At 37.4% G+C, this 21,026-nt stretch overlaps 1 protein-coding gene across 1 annotated transcript; it reads left to right on the plus strand.

The window, feature by feature from the left end:
• The first annotated feature begins 1,753 nt into the window (after window positions 1-1,753).
• LOC121235522 (translation initiation factor IF-2-like) lies at window positions 1,754-17,363 on the plus strand. The gene is given in 12 exon segments (XM_041131868.1): window positions 1,754-1,804; window positions 1,962-2,067; window positions 2,804-2,870; window positions 3,248-3,278; window positions 3,281-3,442; window positions 13,271-13,301; window positions 13,304-13,407; window positions 14,716-15,138; window positions 15,140-15,338; window positions 15,341-15,753; window positions 16,340-16,489; window positions 16,664-17,363. Coding segments are annotated over 12 exon segments (2,172 nt in total). The 3' UTR covers window positions 17,099-17,363.
• Window positions 17,364-21,026: the final 3,663 nt, after the last annotated feature.

Genomic DNA, 21,026 nt, shown 5'->3' on the forward strand with positions numbered 1-21,026 from the left:
GCCGAACCCCCATGGTACTTAAAGGCTGAGTCATACACAAATCCATGTTTATCAAACTAAACAGACTTACTACCACTTCTACTGGCAAGTCAGTGGGAAGGACAAACCATCCAAACATTCTCGTGGCAAGATTTGATTGTTAGATCTAAATTTTTAAATTTTTCTTGCAAATCAAGTTAATGGCATGTCATCCTTGCAAATAGAAGTTTTATTTCGAGAAAAGTTTTTTACTTCACGTGGGTTGATTGATTTCCATTATTTTTTATTTCATATTTAGTAAAATCTTGCCCGTGGGATCATGCATCATGGAAAAATGATAGCTGGGAGATCAATGCTATTGTAGATTATGTACTTATAAAAAAAAAAAAAAAAAAGCTATTATAGATTATGTATTCAGTTTAATTTTACTGAAGAAGATGGCTACTGCTAAACAATCTATTTAATTCGGATTTAAGTTCTTAACCACTTGATCCAGTGTTGGGATTTATGATCAGACATTGATCTGGGATAGGTTTGTTTTCGTGTGTTAATATTAAATTTTTGTTTATATGTGAATGTGAACATGGACTGAAATAAAGTTGGTTGGTTTCAGTATCACGTTGTTGGTACAGTATCTTTGTGGTTATGGTTAATTGTAAGTGATTCTCTACCATACCTCTGAGCTGATTATTAATTTTTGTGCTTCCCTGAATCCCTAGTTCTCCAACTGTGTAGAGGTTGATGTGCTTATGAATGGCTTTGAGAGCTTTTACCATAAAGGTAAGATGCTAGGTATTGATATGTATCCAATCCCATTCCTCTTTGCAATCATGTTTTTATTTTATTTTATTTTAAATTTTACTAACCAATGTAAAAATGACTAACTGATTGCACTGCACTCTTTTAGTATATTAGAACCTTGGGCCAATATCACATTTAAATCTTGAAAGTATTTAATCTTGTAAAGTATTAATTGTTTCTTTTCTGTAGACCACAATATTGAATGCAGAATCTTTGGAGGAGCATGCTCACTAGTCAAAATATAAATCATGTTAATTCCTTGCGAAATCTGTGCAGTAGTGCTTAAATTTGGTGCATGGTATTGCATTCAACTGTTGAAATGTTGGTAGTTTTGGTGCACGCTTACATTGGAGCTAGTTGAGTTTGGAGCACTATTGTGTTTATTGTCCAGTTCTGCTGTGTTCTGGTTGTTAATAATGGTTAAATGATTAAATTTTTCATTTACCATTGCTTTAAGTTTTCATGACAAATGAGAATTTTTCATGGTACTACAGTGGTCTAGTTTGACCTCTATCTCTATTTTGCATCTGAAGCTATAAATTCTATGCATAAGGCCCAAGTCATGAAAGGGGAGTTTGGGTCCAGATATGATGTGGTGCTATAGTAATGGTTAAATGATTAAGGCCTCGTTTGGAGAATGAGATGAGATGAGAAATATGTGAGTAGTAGTGAAATGGTTTGAGTTAAGACATTTTATTGGGTTTTGGCAAATGAGAGAGAAAAAGTTGAATAAAAATATTATAAAGTTAAAATATTTTTAGAATATAGTTTTTTAATATAATTTTTGTTTTGGAATTTGAAAAAGTTAAATTGTTTTTTGTGTTTTGTTGGAAGTTTGAGAAAGTTGTAATGATTAGGTAATGATTAGATGAAAAAATTGAAGATTTGAAATTGAAAAGTGCTTGTGTTTGAGTGACGTTTGGGAAGGAGATGAGATGAGATGAGATGGGTGGCTGTTTAAATGTCTTGATAGATGGATGGCTGTTTAAATGGACTAAGCGCCCTGGTTTTTGCTGTGTTCCTGGTCCATCATTTTGTTTTCACTTTGTATGATGAGAAGGCTCCCATTTCCATGCAGCTAAACTTTTGCCTTTTGTGATCCATTATAGTTCATTTGAACTTTCCAATTCCTTGAGTCATTGTCGTCCTTATTTCAACCAATATAACTTCATTTTGTGCAGGGTATACGCTCTGGTTTTACAAGAGTGTTGAATTCTGTACCACCAAGACCTGCAGCTCAGTCATTCTTTCCATCTTCACTTGAGGATGCAGTAAGATGCATATCAGGTATTCCTAAATTTTATGCATGATTTTATAGCTTTTAGTACTGTTGTTGTTCAGTCCAACCAGGGAAGGTTCTCCTAACTACTTTGGGCGATTTGTGGTTTCTTTTGAGTAATTGCTCCTTTTAAGTGCCGCATGTACTAGTTGATCAGCCATTTGTTTTATTGACAAACAACTTCCAGATATCAGCATATGGAACTTGGCCCATGTACTTGGTTTACACTTCTTTTTTCTTGGATAAGCCTAGATCCCTTGGTTAAATAAAAAATTTAGCTATTGATTGTAATGGGCTTAATTTTCATGATTTTCTTGTATCTCTTTCTTCTCCCTAGTTAGTACATGGGCTATGCTTATTCTTTTATTAATAAAATTTTTACTAATAAAAAAATTAAATGCTTGGTTTTGTATGTTGTGGTTTTATTTATTTTTGTATGCCCATTGATTGATTCCTAACGTCATTTTATATATGGGGAAAATGGATAATTCAGAATAAAATGACAATGAATTGATAGAGGATGAAAGAAAATATATTGCTTAATATGGAAGTTTTGACATTTGGTTTTATGATGTATTTATTAAAAAAAACACAAAAAGACTACGGACAAAGACTTGTTTATTCTTATTTTTAAGACCCAATTATTTGTTATCCATTGGAGGTAGTCTAATGGAAATGGATTAGTCTTTTGGCGAATTAATTTTACCACCTCAAGCTATCATCCCATACTTTTTTGTTCTGCAGAGTTCTCTTTCAGCTCAGTGTGGGGTTTGGCCCATCACAAGGTTCAAGTAGTATCACCCCTTACAAGGTAAATGGTCTATTTTCTTTTCTGGGCTTTGCACTTGTTTATCTGGGTCTTGGTTAGCTGCTTTTGACAACTGCCTTTGTTATGCTTTTTTCTAGATTTCCAAAGCTACTGGTTGCAGTAGATTTTTTTTTTTTGCTAATCTGTTTTCAGGTATTGGTAAAGTCTCCCCCGGGGGGAGGGGGGATAAGATGTGTAAAAAGTCAAATATGCATGTAATCCATACATGACTGAAATTAAGAGGATGATGAGGGTGCTTAAATATGTTGTGGCCAATATTTATGATGCTCAGAGAAGAACATGTCTGGAATGAAGAACTTTTGAGTCTAATTTTTATCGTCCTGGACTTTCTACATAATTTGTTCTTACATCTTGCATAGGTGTTTTCATGCCAGTTCGGAGCTTTGGGCTAAAGGAAAAATAATGAGCTAGTTCATGAAAATAGTTCACATAAAAAGATTCCCAAGAAAGGGAAGTTTGTGAAAAGAATCAGGACTGAGCCACCTGTTGAAGCTCCTTATGGGCCTCCTAAACTCAAAAGAACCACAAAATCCTTGGTAGATAAAACAATTGACATATTTTGTGACATACCAGTTTTGATTTTAGGGTATGTAAGTAAATTTTTCTAGTAAATTTATATTTTTAGAATTTATATTTTTATGATTATAGTTTTATCAGAATTTATATGTACTTTATCTTTATATTTTCTATTATAGTTGCGATTTATGATTTGTTAGAGTTTTGTTTTAATAAGGATTTCTAAAGTGTATCAGATTATGTACTACGGTTTTGTTTTGAAATTTAAAATTTAAATTTTTCTTCTAGTCACCGAACCTCATCACATTGTTAGCCTCTGTTTGAAAACTTCAAACCACCCAACCCGTGTGTTTCTCTCGGTGATTTTTGTTTGTTTTGCTAGCGTCCTAGTGGAACACCAACTCTATTGCCGTGTATTCCTCTACTCATGCACGTCTATGCTCTTCTAGGGTTTCTCTAATTCTCTATCACCTACCATTATAAATATCGCTTACCTCATACGAGAGGAGTATCTCGTGAGCCACCCCTTAGCATCTGTTTCTGAAACACCCAGAGTACCAAAACACTGCCGTTTAAGCCTTAGATTCTTCCAACCGCCGCCGACCACCATAGGACATCAGAGCACCACCCGTGGAACCAGAAACTGCCGACCAGCTTTGCCCCAGCACACCCACTCCATTCCGGTAAGATCTCGACCGCCGCAGCCTTGATTTTGATTTCGGTAGTTCTCGGCTAACTCTCTCTCTCTTTCTCTCACTCGGTGCCGACCACCATAGGTAACCTCAGTCGCGCCGCCGGTCACTCCCAGCCACCAGCGCCGCCATTGCCTCAGCCCTCCCTCGGTGAGCCACCATCGCAGATCCCCTCTCTCTCTCTCGAACTCTCTGTTTCTTGGGTTTAAGCAATGGGTTTCGGGTTTTGTTGAACCCGTGAGTTCTTTTAATGGGTTTTGGGCCTTAGGCCTTGCACGAGTGTTGAGCTCATTGTTTGTTGGGCTCATGTAATATAGTTTTATTTTATGGGCCAGAGTTTTTTTAACCCTTTTTACAGACTATAATAATGTTTAATTGATTATGATCTTATTTTATTTCAATAATTATTTTAGTGAAATTTATTGAGTTTTATATTACTAGTTGAGTTATTAAATAAATGTAGTTAATTAAAGGTTCATTTTTTTTAATAAAAATGTTTAAAGAATTAGAAATATGTTTTTTTTTAAAGAATAATGTTAAGTCTAATATTTGAATTAAATTTCCTTGTCAATTTAGTAAAATTTTAATAAAATTTCTATGTTAAGAATTTAGTGGAATTGGTTAAGTTTCTTATAAGATTTAATAATTATGTTGAGAAATGAAACTTAGTTTAAGAATTTAAGTTTTGTGAATTATTTTAAAATAGCTCGAGTATTTCTACTAAATTATAAATTAGTATTTTAAGTAATTTAAATACTATGAATTATTGATTTTAGTGTTAAACAAATATTGGTTTGACTATATTTTAGAATTTCGAATTTAGTTAAGTAAGATATTAGTATTTATTTTTTTTCAAACAATTTGGTGATAGTTATTTATTGAATATAGGTCTCAAGTTACGAAGTATTATTCAAGAAGAAACGCATCGAGGTAAGTAAATTTGATCATAAATTAGGATCATCACAGTTAGCTTATATGTATGTATTATCCAAGCCAGTTCATTAATAGCCACTATTTATGAACCGCTCATGTCATATGCAAGCATGTCATCTAGCATAGCATACGACCATGTCATTCCGCATCATGTTTAAATTCAGAATTTATGATTATGTATGTAGTATGTCATGCATCTCATGTGTATAAGACACTTAAGCCATCTTAAATTCAAGTGTAAGATAATATCAGATCAGTTAATAAGATGGCCATTCAGATGCATGGTACCAATGCAGTTCAGTTCAGTTTCAGGGTGGTGTGCAAGCCACGAACTCAGTCGTGGTCCACCATAGTATGCTAGAATACTATCAGCAGTTCCCCTTGCTGCAGCGGGATGTGGGGCTGGTGCACAACCTTGCACACAGGGTTAAGTGTGTTGGCCAGTCAGATAAATCAGTTAAATTAGTCAGATCAGTCAGTTAATTCAGTTAAAACAGTCATACATAGCATAAGCATCAGCATGAACAGTCATGAATTTCTTTTAAGCTCAGCATGAAAGTTGTTATGAAAATCTTATGTTTATTACGTTTACGTTGTGATAGATTTCTTACTGAGTCATCGACTCATTTTAGTTTGTTTTCATGTTTTTAACCACCCAGGTGAAGATGATGATTACGAGCAGGCAGGCCAGGAGTAGAAGGAGCATTTATTTTTTTTTTAGTTCAGACTTTCTAAAATAAACATGTTTTTTTTTTTTATGACATGAATTTATTTCAGTTTATTTCATTTAATGTTTTGGAAGACAGTTTTATTTGACATTTTCCGCATAATAAAAGTTCAGTTTTTTTAATTATGAAATTATGGGATCTATTACCGGATTATTTTTATGGAAAATACGTGGCACTCCTAGCCTACGGGAAGGGGGTGTTACAATTTGGTATCAGAGACAGGTTGATTTTGTAGACTTTTCAAAAAAAAAAAAAAAAATTTGTAAATTTTTAGTTAAAGTTCCTAGGATGCTCCTAGCCTGCTCGCGAGTAATCCAGGTTTGTTACGGTTGAATACATTATAGTTTTACTAGTTAGAACCATCAGTGTAGGATTGTTTCATTGTCATTATTTTTTTACGTTCTTATCAAATACTAGATAATTGTTATTATGACATCTTAACGTAGATCATGGCCCCCGGCACTAGAAATCACCCAAACCGAGAGGGATCCTCTGGATTTAATCAGAATGATACTCCGGACCCTCTTGTTGCTGCTGCTACCCAATTCTTCCAGTCAATGGTTAGCGGCCAATTTATGGCGCCTAGAGCTCCACAGGCCGGTTGTACCCTGGAGCAATTTTCCCGCCAGCATCCCCCTACTTTCGATGGCAGACTGAATTCCTTGGATGCGGAAAGCTGGATTGAGCGTTTGGAGCAGATTTTCGAAGCGCTCTACTGCACGGATGATCAGAAGGTGAAATATGCCACTTACCATTTGACTGACATGGCAAACAAGTGGTGGAAGTCGACTCGAGTTTTAGTGCAGCTGGAATTAGGGGAAGCAGTCCCCATTACTTGGGATCATTTCAAGAGGATCTTTCTAGATCACTTTTTCCCACGGACCCTTCGGGAGTCGAGAGCTCGCGAATTTATGGACCTTACTCAAGGAAAGATGACGGTAGCACAGTATGCTACGAAATTCATGGAGCTTTCTCGTTTCGCCAGTTACTTAATTCCAGATGAGGAAAAGAAAGCTGAGAAATTCGAGCGCGGACTGGATCGTAGGATTCGAGAACGTGTGCGTACTCTCAGGATTCGGAGTTTCACGGAGCTGGTCACCCGAGCTACCATTGCTGAAGAAGACCTCCAAGAGAGCTTTGAGTACAACAATCAAAGGAAGCGCCAGCAACAACAACAACTCCAGACAGTGTCGCATAAGGACAAGAGGCCTCACATCGAGAATCGTCAAAGGCCGCCACCAGCAGGGCAAACTTACCCCACGTGTGCAACATGTGGAAAGCGACATTTGGGAAAGTGCATGTATGGCCAGAATGTGTGCTTCAAGTGCGGGAAGCCAAACCATCTAGCTCGGGACTGCCCAATTAAGAAACCTGGGGAACCAGGTAGGAGTGGGGGACAGAAGATGCAAGCTACGGCAAGAGTTTATACCCTCACCCCTGTTGATGCTGAGGCATCAAATGATGTAGTCACAGGTACCTTTCGTTTTTTTTTCTAAATTTAGATATCTTTTTAGAATGATGAATAAATTGCATGATCCTGATAGCTCTAAGTTGTTATGACATTCATCTAGGCACATTATCATTGTTTTCACGTCATGCCTCCATTCTTTTCGACTCTGGTGCTACTCATTCTTTCATTTCAAACCATTATGCACCTTTGACTGAGAAGATACCGGAACCACTAGAACCTAGCATGTCTGTTGCTACGCCCTCGGGAGAGTACATTATTTGTGATTCTGTACTAATTGGATGTCCGATAGAGATTCAAGGGAGAATTCTACCTGCGGACTTGATCGTATTTGATATGTCCGGATTTGACGTGATTCTGGGAATGGACTGGTTATCCCGGAACCATGCCTGTGTGGATTGCTTTAATAAGAGAGTAGTCTTTAAATCCACAGATGGGGAGGAGTTTAGTTTTCAGTCAGTACGAGGAAGTTCCCCTCCTCGTGTAATCTCAGCTTTGCAGGCCACTCGACTTTTGAGACAAGGGTGCACGGGATTTCTAGCAAGTTTGATCTTACCACCAGAAGATGGACTCAAGATTGAAGACATAAGCGTGGTTAGAGATTTTAAAGACGTATTTCCTGAAGATCTTCCAGGGTTACCACAGGATAGAGAAGTGGAGTTCGCGATTGATCTCACTCCAGGAACAGTGCCTATATCTAAAGCACCCTACCGTATGGCTCCAGTTGAGTTAAGGGAACTCAAGGATCAATTGCAAGAGTTACTAGAGAAAGGTTTCATACGCCCCAGTGTTTCTCCATGGGGTGCTCCGGTACTTTTCGTGAAGAAGAAGGATGGGTCTATGCGTTTATGTATTGACTACAGGGAGTTGAATAAAGTAACTATTAAGAACAGATACCCTCTACCCCGGATTGATGACTTATTTGATCAACTTCAGGGAGCCCAAGTCTTTTCTAAGATAGATTTGCGATCCGGTTATCACCAGTTGAAAGTTAAGGAGACAGATGTGCAGAAGACAGCCTTCCGGACACGGTATGGACACTATGAATTCCTTGTTATGCCGTTTGGTCTAACTAATGCCCCCGCAGCCCTCATGGATCTTATGAATAGGGTATTTAAGGATTATCTGGACCAGTTTGTGATAGTTTTTATCGATGATATTCTTATTTATTCTCGGAGTAGCGCTGAGCATGAGGAACATTTGAGGATTGCCCTTCAAACATTAAGAGAAAAGAAGTTGTATGCAAAATTTAAGAAATGTGAGTTTTGGTTACAAGAGATTTCCTTTTTGGGGCACGTGGTATCAGCAAAAGGAATTTCTGTGGAGCCAGCAAAGGTTGAGGCAGTGGTAAAGTGGGCAAAGCCTAGTAATGTCAGTGAGGTACGAAGTTTCTTAGGCCTCGCTGGTTACTATAGAAGATTTATAGAAGGCTTTTCAAGTATTGCAGCTCCGATGACAAAGTTGACAAGAAAGGATGAGAAGTTCCTATGGACAGGTGAGTGTGAGGACAGCTTCCAAGAATTGAAGAAAAGATTAGTGTCAGCACCAGTTCTTACAGTTCCTTCGGGAGATGGAGGATTTGTTATTTACAGTGATGCTTCACTAAAGGGTTTAGGTTGTGTTCTAATGCAAAATGGGAAGGTTATTTCATACGCTTCCCGACAACTAAAGAGTTATGAGCAGAATTACCCAACCCATGATCTGGAACTTGCAACAGTGGTTTTTGCCTTGAAGATATGGAGACATTATCTTTATGGTGAAAAGTGCGAGATTTATACCGATCATAAGAGTCTGAAATATTTCTTCACGCAGAAAGAGTTGAATATGAGACAACGGAGGTGGTTGGAACTTCTGAAGGACTATGACTGTAATATTAACTACCATCCTGGTAAAGCAAACGTCGTAGCAGATGCACTTAGTCGGAAGTCATCCTCTGGCACCCTGGCTACGATGTTCACTCCTCAGAGGCATATTCTATTAGACATGGAGCGAGCTGGCATTGAGGTAATTCAGGATACTCAAGCTAAGATGAATAGCTTGACACTAGGTTCAACATTGATAGATCAAATTAAGGACGCCCAAGCAAGTGATACAGAATTGATGAAGATTAAAGAAGAGATAGCAGAGGGTAAGAGACCTGATTTTCTAGTGTCAGATGATGGCACTTTGAGATTTAGAGGAAGATTATGTGTACCCAAAGATAGAGTAATCAAAGATTTGATCTTGAGAGAAGCTCATCGTTCACTCTACACAGTTCATCCGGGGAGCACCAAGATGTATCGGGATCTGAAACAACACTTTTGGTGGTGTGGGATGAAGCGAGAGATAGTGGCATATGTAGCACAGTGTCTGACATGTCAACAAGTCAAGGCAGAGCATCAGAGACCCTCGGGTATACTGCAGCCACTCCCTATACCAGTGTGGACCTGGGATGAGATTGGGATGGACTTTGTTTCAGGGTTTCCAAAAGCATTAGGAGGTCAAGATACAGCATGGGTGATTGTTGATCGACTATCAAAATCAGCCCATTTTATTCCCATTCAGATGACGTACTCTATGGATAGACTGGCAGAATTGTACGTTAGAGAGATTGTCAGATTACATGGGATTCCATCTAAGATCATCTCTGACAGAGATACCCGCTTCACTTCGGTTTTCTGGAGGAAGGTACAGAAGGAGTTGGGAACTCATTTGACCTACAGCACGGCTTTTCATCCTCAGACAGATGGTCAATCAGAGAGGACGATTCAGATCCTAGAAGACATGCTTAGAGCGTGCGTGATGGAATTTAAGGGTAGTTGGATTAAGTATCTACCCCTTATTGAGTTCGCTTATAACAACAGTTACCAGGAAAGTATTCAGGCAGCACCGTATGAAGTTCTCTATGGGCGTAAGTGTAGGTCACCACTCTACTGGGATGAAGTAGGAGAAAGGAGGATTTTGGGACAAGAGATTATACAAGACATGTGTGAGAAAATATCAATTATCAGAAAGAAGCTCGCCATAGCACAAGAGCGACAGAAGAAATATGCCAACCAGAGACGACGAGAACTAGAGTTTGATACAGAAGATAAGGTATTCTTGAAAGTTGCACCGATGAAAGGGGTAATGCGTTTTGGTAAAAGGGGAAGCTAAGCCCGAGGTACATAGGCCCCTTTGAGATCTTAGAAAGAATAGGTGCTGCAGCCTACAGACTGGCACTTCCACCTCACTTATCGACAGTGCATAACGTGTTTCATGTCTCTATGCTACGGAAGTATGTCCTCGATCCTGCGCATGTTTTGGAGTATGAGCCACTTCAGATTCGTGACGACCTCAGCTATGAAGAAGTTCCAGTGAGAATATTAGCACAGAAGGCCCAAGTGCTACGGCGCAGAACCATTCCAATGGTTAAAGTACTTTGGAGTCACCACAGCGAGAAAGAAGCCACTTGGGAAAACGAAGAAGACATGAGAGAGAAGTACCCCGACTTATTTAAATCAAGGTACGTTCCATCTCGAGGACGAGATTTTCTTTTAGGGGGGGAGATTTGTGACATACCAGTTTTGATTTTAGGGTATGTAAGTAAATTTTTCTAGTAAATTTATATTTTTAGAATTTATATTTTTATGATTATAGTTTTATCAGAATTTATATGTACTTTATCTTTATATTTTCTATTATAGTTGCGATTTATGATTTGTTAGAGTTTTGTTTTAATAAGGATTTCTAAAGTGTATCAGATTATGTACTACGGTTTTGTTTTGAAATTTAAAATTTAAATTTTTCTTCTAGTCACCGAACCTCATCACATTGTTAGCCTCTGTTTGAAAACTTCAAACCACCCAACCCGTGTGTTTCTCTCAGTGATTTTTGTTTGTTTTGCTAGCGTCCTAGTGGAACACCAACTCTATTGCCGTGTATTCCTCTACTCATGCACGTCTATGCTCTTCTAGGGTTTCTCTAATTCTCTATCACCTACCATTATAAATATCGCTTACCTCATACGAGAGGAGTATCTCGTGAGCCACCCCTTAGCATCTGTTTCTGAAACACCCAGAGTACCAAAACACTGCCGTTTAAGCCTTAGATTCTTCCAACCGCCGCCGACCACCATAGGACATCAGAGCACCACCCGTGGAACCAGAAACTGCCGACCAGCTTTGCCCCAGCACACCCACTCCATTCCGGTAAGATCTCGACCGCCGCAGCCTTGATTTTGATTTCGGTAGTTCTCGGCTAACTCTCTCTCTCTTTCTCTCACTCGGTGCCGACCACCATAGGTAACCTCAGTCGCGCCGCCGGTCACTCCCAGCCACCAGCGCCGCCATTGCCTCAGCCCTCCCTCGGTGAGCCACCATCGCAGATCCCCTCTCTCTCTCTCGAACTCTCTGTTTCTTGGGTTTAAGCAATGGGTTTCGGGTTTTGTTGAACCCGTGAGTTCTTTTAATGGGTTTTGGGCCTTAGGCCTTGCACGAGTGTTGAGCTCATTGTTTGTTGGGCTCATGTAATATAGTTTTATTTTATGGGCCAGAGTTTTTTTAACCCTTTTTACAGACTATAATAATGTTTAATTGATTATGATCTTATTTTATTTCAATAATTATTTTAGTGAAATTTATTGAGTTTTATATTACTAGTTGAGTTATTAAATAAATGTAGTTAATTAAAGGTTCATTTTTTTTTAATAAAAATGTTTAAAGAATTAGAAATATGTTTTTTTTTAAAGAATAATGTTAAGTCTAATATTTGAATTAAATTTCCTTGTCAATTTAGTAAAATTTTAATAAAATTTCTATGTTAAGAATTTAGTGGAATTGGTTAAGTTTCTTATAAGATTTAATAATTATGTTGAGAAATGAAACTTAGTTTAAGAATTTAAGTTTTGTGAATTATTTTAAAATAGCTCGAGTATTTCTACTAAATTATAAATTAGTATTTTAAGTAATTTAAATACTATGAATTATTGATTTTAGTGTTAAACAAATATTGGTTTGACTATATTTTAGAATTTCGAATTTAGTTAAGTAAGATATTAGTATTTATTTTTTTTCAAACAATTTGGTGATAGTTATTTATTGAATATAGGTCTCAAGTTACGAAGTATTATTCAAGAAGAAACGCATCGAGGTAAGTAAATTTGATCATAAATTAGGATCATCACAGTTAGCTTATATGTATGTATTATCCAAGCCAGTTCATTAATAGCCACTATTTATGAACCGCTCATGTCATATGCAAGCATGTCATCTAGCATAGCATACGACCATGTCATTCCGCATCATGTTTAAATTCAGAATTTATGATTATGTATGTAGTATGTTATGCATCTCATGTGTATAAGACACTTAAGCCATCTTAAATTCAAGTGTAAGATAATATCAGATCAGTTAATAAGATGGCCATTCAGATGCATGGTACCAATGCAGTTCAGTTCAGTTTCAGGGTGGTGTGCAAGCCACGAACTCAGTCGTGGTCCACCATAGTATGCTAGAATACTATCAGCAGTTCCCCTTGCTGCAGTGGGATGTGGGGCTGGTGCACAACCTTGCACACAGGGTTAAGTGTGTTGGCCAGTCAGATAAATCAGTTAAATTAGTCAGATCAGTCAGTTAATTCAGTTAAAACAGTCATACATAGCATAAGCATCAGCATGAACAGTCATGAATTTCTTTTAAGCTCAGCATGAAAGTTGTTATGAAAATCTTATGTTTATTACGTTTACGTTGTGATAGATTTCTTACTGAGTCATCGACTCATTTTAGTTTGTTTTCATGTTTTTAACCACCCAGGTGAAGATCATGATTACGAGCAGGCAGGCCAGGAGTAGAAGGAGCATTTATTTTTTTTTTAGTTCAGACTTTCTAAAATAAACATGTTTTTTTTTTTTTTATGACATGAATTTATTTCAGTTTATTTCATTTAATGTTTTGGAAGACAGTTTTATTTGACATTTTCCGCATAATAAAAGTTCAGTTTTTTTAATTATGAAATTATGGGATCTATTACCGGATTATTTTTATGGAAAATACGTGGCACTCCTAGCCTACGGGAAGGGGGTGTTACATATTTGAAGGCATGACAATTATTGAGCTTGCCGTGAGTCAATATCCACTCTGCAGGATATTCTTGTAAATGTTGGGGAAAAGGTTGACTCTGAGTTTGACCCTATCAGCATTGATATTGCCGAGCTGGTAGCAATGGTATCTCCCTTCTTAGTCATATATCATCTCTCCTGTTACATGTAACGCCAAATTGGATGACATTTGGAAAAATTAGGTTTATTTACTGACTGAAATGTATTTACTGCTCATCTCCAGCAAGAATGGAATGTAGATTTTAGTTTATACTGTCATCAAACTATGGTTAGTTGTGCTTGCATATTTGATTTATATTATGCACATGGTCAGAATTGATTTCAGCATCTTATAATGTGCGCCTGGAGGATCTTTGATTAACTTGAATGAACCTTGCGTCTGTGGTGGGGCAAAAACTAACTACATGGAAAAAGAATAGCCTGTTGAATAAATTGATAGGAGTTATCAGATCTATATGGGCCTGTTCTTGGATCTTAATTTCTTAATCTACCCCTTTCAGTGACAATGAGGCATTTTCCATTTGTAGCATTCTGGAACTATAAATTGAATGAGCACGAGCATGTTAGCATGCAGAATATAATAACTGCACTTCCCAGTTTATTTTTACTTTAAAAACGCACTACCCAGTTTTGGTCCTGCCAGGCTAGAGCTTTGGGGGAGATCTTGATAAGGTCCTTACCTCGAGCATATTTTTTTCCTCATGAAGTAGATGCTCTCAAGGATTACCATCAGGGTCTGGGCCTTGTGGTCCAAAGATGGGCTGGGGAAGAGTTATAGACTTGGACATCCCGTTTTCGATTTTGTAATAGTTCTTTTGAATTACTTGATATATGGTTCTGGCTAGAGAGGTGTATTCTGGATTTACTCTCTAGGGATGGGTCTGAAGGGCCTACCTACCCTCACTTCCATGTCATTAAAAAAAAGAGATTAAATCCATGCACCTACATTTGGTAGCTGGAGAGTCATACCATTGTCCCAAACCATCTCCCTAGCTTATACGATCACTTTTTTTTTACAAGTAATATTAACTTCATTATAAAGTGCAATAGGCGCAATCCATGATGCATATAAGAGAGATTCCTATCTAGAAAGAAAAGAAGATGCAAGAAAATTATGGAAATTAACCCCATTGAAATCTATAGAAGCTATCCAAAGAGAGAGTGTTGAAAAGTAAAATTTGGAGCACCTCCATCATCCATTCACGGTCCTCAAGATTCCCATTTTCATTTCTCTCCGAATACACCATCTGGTTACTACTTCTACCATCACAACTACGGTTGGTACTTGCTATTACAATTTTCTACTTTACTGCTTCTTAGCTGTTTTTCTTCAATCCATATGGTACACATTATCATATGAATTTGGTTGCTCTTGAAACTTTGGGATTTAATGTTAGGTTGTTACTTACTTCAGGAAGTTGGAATCAACGTTAGGAGGCTACACTCCAATGAAGGTGCAGAAATTTTACCCAGGCCTGCGGTTGTAACAGTTATGGGTCATGTTGATCATGGTAAAACTTCTCTTTTGGATGCTCTACGTCAAACATCAGTTGCAGCGAAGGAAGCTGGAGGCATAACACAGCATCTTGGTGCTTTTGTTGTGGGTATGCAATCAGGAGCATCGATCACATTTCTGGACACACCTGGTCATGCTGCATTCAGTGCAATGCGAGCAAGAGGTGCAACAGTCACAGATATAGTAGTTCTAGTTGTAGCTGCTGATGATGGGGTGATGCCCCAAACTCTAGAAGCCATGGCTCATGCAAAAGCAGCAAATGTCTCAATTGTTGTTGCTATTAATAAATGTGATAAACCAGCTGCTGAACCAGAAAGGGTAAAAACTCCAGCTTGCTTCGGAGGGCTTACTACTAGAGGAGATGGGTGGGGATGTTCAGGTGGTTCAAGTTTCTGCAATAAAGAAGACTGGATTGGATAGCTTGGAGGAGGCTTTGCTTCTCCAGGCTGAAATGATGGATCTGAAAGCACGAATTGATGGGCCTGCTCAAGCTTATGTGGTGGAGGCAAGACTTGACAGGGGACGGGCCCATTGGCTACTGCAATAGTGAAGGCAGGGACATTGGTTTGTGGGCAGCATGTGGTTGTGGGCTCAGAGTGGGGTAGAATAAGGGCTATTAGGGATATGGTGGGGAAGTTGACAGAAAAGGCAACGCCTACAATGCCTGTCAAAATTGAAGGGCTGAAGGGACTCCCAATGGCTGGCAATGATATTATAGTTGTGGAATCTGAGGAGCGAGCTAGAATGCTTAGTGAGGGGAGGAAAAAGAAATTTGAGAAAGATAGGCTTAGAAAGATCAGTGAGGGGGCAACAGAAACTTTGGAACCATCAGATGAGGTGTCTAAGAGGGTTGAAATGCCAATAATAGTAAAAGCAGATGTTCAGGGCACCGTCCAAGCTGTCACAGATGCATTGAGGACTTTAAATAGTCCTCAGGTATGACAAGATCATTATATTCATATATCTTGAATTTGTGCTTTCTTTGTAGTTCTCGACAATAATTACTTGTTGCTTAACATTGAGGACTTTAAATAGTCCTCAGGTATGACAAGATCATTATATTCATATATCTTGAATTTGTGCTTTCTTTGTAGTTCTCGACAATAATTACTTGTTGCTTAACTTCTGATGATTTCTGGTCTTCCTCACAATATGATAAGCATTAATATTATCTTTTTTTTCTCCCTTGGCAAGCAGTAGCCTATCTGTTTCTTCATATGTTAAACCTGGTCCTTTCCGAAATATACTCAAGTTTGAAATGCTAATTAGCATTCTAAAGTATACCATAATATAATAAAAGGTGCAGCTTATATTTTTTGCCCCAAATGATTATTATTATAATGCTAATTGCTACATAAGTTTTGAACCTATACTCCCACAACTCCACCCACTTACCACAGTCTAGACGCAGCTGCTACTTTTAGTAAAGGCCTTCAAATATAATTATTCTTTAGTAAAACATTCGAGTTGCTACCAGAAAGTATTATCTGGTAAAGACCCACTGCTTCAATTTGATTATCAGGTTTTTGTGAATGTTGTCCATGTTGGTGTTGGGCCTATTTCTCAATCTGATGTGGAACTTGCAAAAGCGTGTGGTGCATGTATAGTTGGGTTCAATGTAAAGGGTCCATCCAGTTCTATCGGTCTGGCAGCATCTCAAGCCAGTATAAAGGTACTGACCTCTTGCTATCGATCTTAATCCTCTTACGAGAATGTGAAATTTATTTAATGACCCAAGATAGGGTTATAATATGATGTTATTTGTAGTCACAACTAAAAACAAAAGACCTAGCATTCAAAGCTTGAAAAACCTTATTATGTTCGTCGTTTCTTTTGTTGACTGTAGATAGTGCTGCACCGTGTGATTTATCACCTTTTAGAAGAAATTGGCAGTTTGATCGTGGATAAGACCCCTGGGACTTATGAGTCCCAGGTTGCAGGGGAGGCCGAGATGCTGAATATATTTGAGCTCAAAGGAAGGAGCAAGTCAAAGGGAGATGATGTGAAAATTGCTGGTTGCCGGGTTATTGATGGCTGTGTCTCAAAATCATCAACCTTGAGGCTTTTGAGGAGTGGGGAAGTAGTATTTGAAGGATCCTGTGCATCTCTTAAGCGGGAGAAGCAGGACGTGGAGTCGGTGAGAAAAGGAAACGAGTGTGGACTTGTGATTGGTGATTGGGATGATCGTCAAATTGGAGACATCATCCAGTGCTTGGAGCAAATTGTGAGGAAGCCCAAGTTCATTTCCTCTGAGAGTGGTGCAGTTCGAATCGAGTATTGATAGTGCTTTTTGCTAGTAACATGTTCATTTAGTTGGATTTTGACTCCATTTATCTTCCTGGACTTGCTACTGCAACAGATGATTTTGCCCAAATATTGTATCCTCTTTGTAGCGGCAACCAATAATTATTAGTATAGGACCATTTTGAAGGCATAGTAGAATAAAAGTATTCGTAATTATACGCAACTTTTGCTGTACAATAGAGAAATTGGTGATTATTGGATCATAACATGAAGAGAGGAATTTATTGATTGCTTCTTTACAATTTTAATTGCCTATGAGAATGTGGTTTTCTCTTATAATATTTGATAAAAAAATCCAGTGTACTTGGGCTTTGCCTAGTCTTCTGTTAATAAAACTCTTACTTATCGAGAAAATAATTGATCAAAGATCATTCATCCAACAAGTAAATGATATTATCTAAGCAATATGCATTCGAAAGGCTCATACACTTACACGTACAGCTTATCCTCAACACTAGGTGTGGACGTGATAGTCAAGAGGTCACCGTAATTGACAACCAAACCACTGGTGGTTAAGAGATTTGCACACCATTTTAGCCTTTAGGGGACGATATTTCGGGTTTATGGATTGGTTCGAGCTTGTCGATGTATGAAAATGGGAAATGATTTCTACAAAGTTCTGGCCTACGTGCGACTTATCTATATGGAGCTTATGCCTAATATTATTCTATTAAAATATTACTCTGCAACTCAACCTGATCTTACTTATTCAATTAAAAGGATCAATGCTACACTTAAGAAATGGGGCACCCTTACATCTGCGAGACCTTGAATTGCTATCATGCATACCGAATGGATTCCCGTACCTTTCATTGCATCTGGGAGTACTTTATTCTCAATCATATATAGGAAATAACTCTTGCAATGCATAAAAATATAAACTTTTCATCTCTAAATGCAGAAATAAAAAAAATTATAAAGTTCACTCTATCCATTTATTTAATTAATTAATTAATTAATTATGTAATTATGTAGGCGTCTGAATTTCTTTTTAACTACATGCGTCCTTAACATGGGAGTTTTAGAATTTTCGAAAATCCAAAAACATCACTAGCATCCAAACGTCCCAATTACTGATATAATGCAGTACAACTACTACTGAAGAAAAGTCAGATACGGGAGCTTGATGAAGCCATTTCCTCAACTGAAATAATGCAATTATGCAGCAGATTCTATCATTCAACAGTGATCGATACTTCCCAAAGCTTTGTTTCAAAGAATTACCCATTACACATTATATACGACACAAGCTGTACGTTATAGTTTTATATTTTTACATTGACAGGACAAAAAAGCAGAGTACTATGAAGACATTGCCGAGCCATCAAAGGTAATGAACAATGAACAATGAACAAGGAGGTGTCTGTCTGTCTGTCTCTATTCGGGCAGCTTCGTGGAGTCAAGGAATACTTTGTACTGCTCTCGTCCTTCATGCAAAGAAATGCCTGCAAGAATATTTGATAGGAAGATTCCTAGCTATAAACTCACTCGATGTAACAACTCGATCTATATACAAGGGTGCATCTTGTTCTCAATTTCCTGAAAAAGACTCGGATATCAGACTCCTGTCAGATTCACCATCTGTAATTTAGCTCACACAACTATGTTTGTCTTTTTACTCTCTTTTTCCCATGGCATCTTGCTCCTCTTTCCAATCGTACACTTCACTTTTCTCTACCCACTACTCAAGCCACCACCCATGCATGCATTTCAAAACAAAGCCAAAACCAGGATTTGCCTATCACACTATTATAGAAGGGCCACCATCCCCACCCCCAAGTCAAACCATCCTGCAATCACTTCCTCAAACCATATTGAATATATATATATATATATATATATATATATATATATATACTTTATAAACTTGATATCAATAATATCCTTTATTTACACATTCTATTAAAAATCCAACACATTAGTTCTTTATTGGAGAATTAATAAAAAACCTCAATCATATCTACTTTTTTTTTTTAAAAAAATAAAAAATAAAAACAGATGTGAACTTTCTGGCTGCTGCAAGATGATGGTGGTTGAAGTCATTCCAATAAGATGGTCGGACTGCCCTTTAGGTAGCATGCAGACTTTTAATTTCTTCTTTCAGGTTTTAAATCCAATGCATGATCTCAGTCCGTTTAGAAAATTAAAAGAGACTGAAAGGTGTAAAACTGCACTACCATATCTCCTTGGATTCTACCCAATTCTTCAGGAATCTAGGAACTGTTGGGAGTCCTGCAGCTGTCGAACCCAGCCAACATGCATTACTCTTTTAATATTTTAAAATTTTATAGCCCATACTAACTTCACACAAAGCAAGATGCCATTGCGCCAACCATTACTTCACTAATTACATCTATCAGATAATTCAGTTGGTCATGCCCAGAGCCGTCCGGAAAACAGTCCAATGTTCATGCGAAGGTAAAAACAAAAGCATGGCGGTCAGATCCCCACCAAGGAGTCTTATCTAAATTGTGCAAGGAAAAATCTTCATACTTCTAGACTGTTCATGTAAATAATGAGATAATGACTTGAAGCCAGCTGCGAGGCTTTGTTTTTCTCCATGACGGCAATTACTACTGGCTCTAAGAATGTAGAGGATTGTATCGGTCGCAATTGGTAATGCTTCTTCGTGGATGTGATACATTGACTGATTTAGGAATTTCTTTTTAGACGAACAAAAAATTAAGCCAAACTTCTAAGGTTATAAAAAAAATCTCAAATTCTTATAAGATATGAGGTTAGATTGAAAATTTTAATAGAAGCCTTAAAACTTTCTAAAAGAATTATATAATTCTTAAAGATTTTTTTAGTAGATAAAGGGTGTTTTAACCTTTTTAGGCTTCCTCAATAAATTATAGTAGTCTTTCTTTTCTTTTTCTTTTTTCTTTTTTTTTAAGGGAAAAAGAATTTTTCGACAACAGCACTTCCCACATCGGCTGATTTTGCGTTTAAGTTGAGAATAAATTCATACAATACATTATATTTATTTTAAAATAAATTAATTTTTAATCAAATTATGTTAATTTATAAATTAATTTTTATAAAATTTATTTATAAATAAAGTATTTTTCGATTAAAAGTATTTCAGCAGAGAACTGGACAAAGACAGCAGTTTCTCCGGCACCTTCGATAGTCAAAAGGTTAAAAAAGGAGGGCTGAGAATATGTAAAAAGGTATCAGGTAATGATTGGAGGGTAGCACCTTCTTTTTTAAGTCCCCACATGCACCACAGCTAGCTTGTGGCCAAACTCAAGAGAGCTTCGCTGTTTCAGGGTGTTCTGTCGATTCAACTCTACCGATATTAATTGCAGAAGATCATATTATTCGTTTAGCTAGATAGAGAGAGAGAGAGAGAGAGAGAGAGAGTGACATTAATTACAATGCCAAAAGAACTCAGAAAAGGGTAAGAAAGGATAATGTTGTCGTTCGCAAACGCTCTATTCATGCATGCTTTTCGGTCTGCGGAATTGATTGTGCATGCCCACTTGCTCGTCTCGTCAGCTCATCATCGTTGGCGTTGTTTGGGATAAACTTGCCGTTGATGACTCTTTGTTGCGCGCATTTCCTTTTCGTTTAAACTTTAATGGCTTGATACTAAAGATTAATGGGTACTTCTTAATTTATGTCCACGTTAATTTGGGGCACTCGACTGTGACAGATGATATCTGAAGCTTCATTTGATTTTGTTTGTTAGATCGCCTATGCTATTGAATATTCTTATCCTTTGGCTGAAACAATCTGAAATTTCAGTTTCAAATGTTAATTCTCCTGTTTCCTTGGTCCCTAAGAATTAGTAAGCATTGATTAAACAACAAAAAAAAAAAAAAAAAAAAAAGAAGGAGAAAAGGAAAATATCTATTACAAACCCAAACGAAAATATCTATTTTTATTTCTTTTAAAACCCA

This window comes from Juglans microcarpa x Juglans regia, chromosome 6D (assembly GCF_004785595.1).
Source record: "Juglans microcarpa x Juglans regia isolate MS1-56 chromosome 6D, Jm3101_v1.0, whole genome shotgun sequence".
Taxonomy (NCBI): Eukaryota; Viridiplantae; Streptophyta; class Magnoliopsida; order Fagales; family Juglandaceae; genus Juglans; species Juglans microcarpa x Juglans regia.